Source organism: Pezoporus flaviventris, unplaced genomic scaffold (genome assembly GCF_033815535.1).
Source record: "Pezoporus flaviventris isolate CSIRO_AGI_PZ_B2104156 unplaced genomic scaffold, CSIRO_AGI_Pfla_v1 ptg000025l, whole genome shotgun sequence".
Classification (NCBI taxonomy): domain Eukaryota; kingdom Metazoa; phylum Chordata; class Aves; order Psittaciformes; family Psittacidae; genus Pezoporus; species Pezoporus flaviventris.
In genome coordinates, this window is record NW_026892573.1 from 34,062,774 (window position 1) to 34,068,773 (window position 6,000).

Below are 6,000 nucleotides of genomic sequence, written 5' to 3' on the forward strand. Positions count from 1 at the left end.
CAACACCACCAAGTCCTCAAAGCCCAGCTCCCCCTTCTCAGCAACATGCAATTAAAAGGGCTCTGCATCACAAAGCAAGTTTGCATTAATTTTAAGCAAAAATTCTCTTGTTCTCTCTTATTCTGTTATCTGATGTTTGAATAAATCATTGACGCAACAGAGCTGTCCTATCCTATCACATCATTCCATGTTTAAGGAATGTTTAATCTGTAAATCCAGGCAGCGATTCTGCAAAGGCAGATTGCTTGCAGCAAGACTGCTGGTCAGACTATGCACATTTAGTGACTGTGGTAGTGAATTAAATATATTAACCCAGTTTCTTAATCCATAACATCCAAATTTATAAACTAACTGTAGAAAAACCAAATTACATGAAAGAAAACTATTTTTCAGCTGGCATTTTCACATGTTTTCCTGGCTTTGTAACCACAGGCCAATAATGCCTGTGACATCTTTCAGCAGAGCACAGACTGAAGTGATTATAAGCGCCTGAAAAATAGGAAATGCCAATAAAACCTGGACTAGAACAGCAGTACCTGATCTGGATGTTCTAAAAATATGTTTCCATCCAGGGGGAAAAGAATTCCTTGGCTCAGTCTGTTACTTATTACTCAGCATTTGGTAGTTAAACACTGCACAGCCACTCATTTGAATCGAAGGAAATGAATGCTGTGATCTTGCCCAGACAAAAAAGTGTCTCAACACCCACAGAAGAAAAACAGGGGAGAGAAGGTTCAAGCCTCCACAGTGTGATTTATGAAGAGAGCACACTGGGAGAGCGAGACAAACAGCCCAGCAGCTGTCAAAGGCAACACATTTGCATTTTATATACAAATATAGAGCAAGGCATCTTGTTTAAATAAGTAATGGGTGGACTATACACTGCCAGACAGAGCAGGATGGCACAGAACTTACTGCTGAATACTCGACAGAAGAGCCATCCTAGAAATTGATTCTCCAAATGGAATGATTAAGCTTCCGTATAAAGCAATAACCCAACCACTGTGTTTTCCTAAAAGCAAACTTTTAACTTCAAAAGGAGCAATCACATCAGGTAAAATGAAGAATAAAACCCACACAGTTATGTCCTGTTTCCCTACTGATCTTCACCTGGGCAGAGTTTTAAATTCTACATGGAAATATCTGAGTTTCTTATGGTAAAAAATAGAATCTATTTAAAGGTGTTTGTTAAAAGGAGACATAAATCATGAGTGGGTTTAAGATATTTGCATCATTTTAGCAGCCTCTTACAACTGGTAAATCAAAATCTGGGTCCATTTTACAGAGAAACACTGCTGAAAAGACCAATGCTTTCTGCATGCTGTTTGTGACAGGGGCTTTCTTTCTACCATTTCCCCCATTGAAGAGGAGAAAAAAATGGTTTGCATTGTGTTAGCTCCAGTTATAATTTCCAGCTGTGTCAAAACTTTAACAGCCTAAAAGCAGGAAATCCAAAGAGGAAATTCCATCGTCAGTTCCTGGAGTTTTGTAACTCCAATGTTCTTCTAAAAACTGGACCTTAAAGGAATTTTTGGTAGCATTTGCTGTAACCTTACCTGATATCTTCAAGTAGCTCACATTCTGCCTGGTGCTTGGCCTGAAGTTTTGTCATCTGCTCAACCTGAATGTTTTTTAGCTCCTGTGTAACTTTCACCTACAAAACAAACCACAGACCACATATATTTGCTGGAGAGTTTAAATGATTTCAACAAGAAAAAGACACAGTTTGTGTCCTCCACCTATTCTGAAATAGCACATTTCAAACACGGAGTTAAGAGTGCAGTTTAACATTCAAAAAGGCTGATTTCAAGAAGTGCTGTCACCCCAGCAGGCTTACACTGCACATAGCAAGAGCCTCATGCTTAGGGCCCAACCATGACCAAAAGGTGCAATTTTATTCCAAAGCCTTGAGGCTTGTGTGCATTAAAAATAGTTTTGCCCACCAAAACCAGGAAAAACAGGCCATGGGGGGGAAACTACATTATAATATACATATTTAGCACTTCAGTGCAAGTCAGGCCCATTTTGAAATGTAGTGAACTGTCCTACACTTGCTATCATTTAAAGAGAGCCTAAACACCAAGTTGGATTTTGGTTGCGCATCACATCAAAAGAGCCTCTCTAAAAGGCTTCAGAAGGTCAACCTTTTGTTTTTCGTATTGGTGTCATTTCCCTTTGAACCTTGTGATTACAAAGCTAAGATTTCAGTACTTTGGGAACCAACCTGATAACTGACAGCACCATTGGCACAGGTACAGGGAATGACTGGATTCTGGAAGGGAATCTGGGGCTTGTTTTGCTGTTGGTTTTATAGAACAAGAGGTCTTGGCATTTAAGCCCTCTAGTGATCACAGGGAATCCATATATCGGCCTAAAAAATGACCTGAAGACATTATGCATTCAGGAGGGCAGAAATGCCAGTTACTGTAGTGCAGGAAGAGGGGAAGAATTCACAGAGGAAGAAGATACAAAATTCCCTCTTTTTCAGTAGCAGGGCAAAAAGCCCTTAGATCTCATCAACCAGCAAAAGCCTCCTCAATTTTAACACTGAAAACAAGCCCCAGCAACCAGCACCCTTCAGCCAACATTATCTAAAGACACATTTTTCACATGATACCAAAATAGTTAAAAATCACATGTATGTGACTTCAAGCAGAAAAAAAAATGTCTATTTTTAACATGAACTTTCAGCATTCAGGGGTTTTATCTGTATATGAAAAAGAAAACCCTACTCCAAATAAATAAACCCACACAAGATGACCCATGTAATGGAAATAATCTCGAGTAATATAGGCAAAGAATGCCACACATGGAGCATAAATAAGCCACCAAATGCAAACTGAAATAGAAATGAGAACTGGTTCAACCAAAGCAGAGTCCACCCGCAACACAAGAGGTCGAAAGGAAGGAACGAGCCAGGGAGAGATGTTCCCTGCAGTGCCTGCCAGGGCTACTGGAGATGACAAGGGATTTCTGTCTATGGTTCCTTCCCAAGCTCTCCCAGTCACTATTATACGGGTCTCCACCCGGCAAACCCCTGCAACGTCTTCACCAAGAAACCTCCGTCTCACATCCGAGATCTCAAACATCGAGCTACAACAAATCAGGCTGCGAATGCTTACAGCCCTTATCAGGCAGCAGAGAATATCTAACACACACCAAGCTCAAAGCCACAGAACTCCCTTCCACGGCGCCTGTAAAAGAGCAGCTTCTCCATCCTGTGACCTGCTCCTCCGGCTGCAGCTCTCCCTTTCTCCCCACACCACTGCATAACTAACCACTAAATCTCCATGGATCAGCACTTGCACATAGCTCAAGACCCCACTACGGCTCAAGTTGCCCAGAGAACAACCTGCACGCAGAGAAGCCGCACCAGCAACAGTCTTTATTCCAAATCTACATTTCTTCTTACACCCCTTCCCACAGCAGCCCCCCATAAAGCAAAGCATCCTGTATTCCCATGGACACAAAAAAGCCCCCCCCCCCCCCGGTGCATCTGCAGGTTGTTCCCATCACACCGATGTTGCCCATTTCTGGTCGCTCCTGAGCCATGCCGGGATACCCTGCATCCTTGCATCAACTCCAGACGTGACCTTCTCCACCAAGCCAACCGACCCACGGCCGCCGGCAGCAACGCACCGTAGCGCCCCAATGCAGCTGAGCCCCCAGAACACAGCCCATAGCACCCCACAGCCGCCTGACCACCCCTGCAGCCATTGCCCCCCTTCCAGCCCTGCCCAGCCATTTCTCGCCTCCATCTGGAGCACCACCACCCGGTATCGGGGGTACCCCAAAACCCACGGGCCAACCATTGCCCACCCCTTTCCTCACCAGCCTTCCCCATACCCACAGAGCTCCCCTCCATACCAGACCCCCCTTCCCTTTTCTAACCCCCCCCCAAAGCCCCACAACCCCCAGTTCACCCCCCTTGTCCCTCCTAACACTTGTTTTCCCTCACCCGACCTCCCTCCATGCTCCACCATAGCACAGCCCAACCTGCGGCCACCCCTCCCCACCGGCGCCCTCAAACCCCTTCATCCCCCCTCCCGTTACACCCCCAGACCCCCCCCACTCTGCCCTAAACACATCCTATCGCTACCAGCACCCCCAAATCAGCCTCCAGCCCCATTTATCCCCCCCCAATACACACACATAGAGCCCTCAACACACACAGAGCCCCCCCCTCCCCCCCCCCCCCCGGCCCGGGTGGGCCCTCACCTTCCTCGGCGGCGGCTGCATGGTGCTGCGCTGGGTCTCCACATCAATTCCCTCCCCCCGGCAGCAGGATGCGGCCCCCGCTGCAGGAGGAGGAGAAGGAGGAGAAGGAGGAGCGGGCAGCGATCGTCTCCCTCCCGGTGCAGGGCGAGTCCCGGTCGGGGAGGGAAAAGGGGAGGGAATGTCGGGGGGGGGGGGGAAGGCCGCCTCTTCCTCACGGGCAGCGACCGAGCAGCGTCCCGAGTCCCGGCCCTCGGGAGCGGGGAGGGAAAGGAGGCGGCAGCGGGAAGGCGGGGACGAGAAGGGGGAGAAGGAGGAGAAGGAGGAGAAGGAGGAGAAGGAGGAGAAGGAGGAGAAGGAGGAGAAGGAGGAGAAGGAGGAGAAGGAGCGCGGCTCGGGAGCGCCCCGCTGAGGGGACGCGCGCCCGCCTAAGGCGAGGCCTCCGGAGGCGGGAGCGGCCACCACAGAGCGGGGTGGGGGGGGGAACGCCCCCTGCAGGCTCCGCTGCTGCCGCTGGGGGGCGCCCGTGGGCAGAGCGGGAGGCGGCGGGGGGGGGGGGAGGAGAGGGGGAGAGGGCGCGGGGTGGGGGGTGTAAGGGGGGTGCAAGGGGGTGCAGGGGGTGTAAGAGGGGTGCAGGGGGTGTGCAAGGGGGTGCATGGAGGTGTAAGGGGGGTGCAGGGAGTGCGCAAGGGGGAGCGCAAGGGGGAGCACAAGGGGGTGCGCAAGGGGGTGCAGGGGGTGGAATGGGGGTGCACAAGGGGGTGTGCAAGGGGGTGCACGGGGGGTGGAAGGGGGGTGCAGGGGGTGCGCAAGGGGGAGCACAAGGGGGGGTGCAGGGGGTGTAAGGGGGGTGCACAAGGGGGGCGCAAGGGGGTGCATGGAGGTGTAAGGGGGGTGCATGGGTGTGCACAAGGGGTGCACGGAGGGTAAGGGGGTGCAGGGAGTGCGCAAGGGGGTGCGCAAGGGGGTGCATAGGGGTGTAAGGGGGGTGCACAAGGGGGTGCAGGGGGTGTAAGAGGGGTGCGGGGGTGTGCAAGGGGGTGCACGGGGGTGTAAGGGGGGTGCATGGGTGTGCACAATGGGGTGCACGGGGGGTAAGGGGGGTGCAGGGAGTGCGCAAGGGGGTGCATGGGGGTGTAAGGGGGTGCACAAGGGGGTGTAAGGGGAATGCACAAGGGGGTAGAGGGGGTGTAAGAGGGGTGCAGGGGGTGTACAAGGGCGTGCATGGGGGGTGTACAAGGGGGTGCACAAGGGGGTGCAGGAGGGGTAAGGGGTGCACAAGGGGGTAAGGGGGGCACGGAGGGTGTAACGGGTGCACCAGGGAGTAAGAGGTGCACAAGGGGGTGCAAGGGGTGCACGGGGGGGGTAAGGGGTGCACAATTGGGTGCACGGAGGGTAAGGGGTGCACAGAGGAAGTGCACAGGGGTTCAGGGTGCGTGCACAGGAGGGTGCAGGGGGGTGCACGGAGGTGCAGGGTGTGCGCAAGGGGGTACACGGGTGCAGGAGTGTGCACAGGGAGGGTGCAAATGGTGCACGGGGTGCACAAGGGTGTGCACGGGGGGTGCAGGATGCACACAAGGGGGTGCAGGGGTGTGCAAAGATGTGGGTGGTGCCCAGGGAAGACACGTGGAGGGTGCAGGGTTTGCATAAGGGGGTGCAGGGGTGTGCAAGAGCTGCACAAGGGGGTGCAGGAGTGTGCAAGGGGGTGCAGAGGTGTGCGCAGAGTGGACATAGGGGGCCAATAGTTTGCAAAGGAGGTGCACAGGGGTGCAGATGGTGTTCATG

The 6,000-nt window shown here is 52.4% G+C and overlaps 1 protein-coding gene across 2 annotated transcripts in view; it reads right to left on the minus strand.

Annotated features, from left to right (window-relative positions):
- The window catches only part of FCHSD2 (FCH and double SH3 domains 2), a 147,752-nt gene extending 143,331 nt beyond the window's left edge, over nucleotides 1-4,421 (minus strand). Inside the window, exons 1-2 of one of the 2 annotated variants that reach the window (XM_061458121.1) lie at nucleotides 4,219-4,421; nucleotides 1,557-1,654 (exon numbers count right to left, since the gene is read on the minus strand). In XM_061458121.1, coding sequence (XP_061314105.1) covers nucleotides 1,557-1,654; nucleotides 4,219-4,239 — 119 coding nt within the window. In that variant the 5' untranslated portion in view covers nucleotides 4,240-4,421. The remainder of the gene's footprint in view (nucleotides 1-1,556; nucleotides 1,655-4,218) is intronic. The other variant, XM_061458122.1, reaches the window with a different exon arrangement.
- Between the last annotated feature and the right edge of the window lie 1,579 nt (nucleotides 4,422-6,000).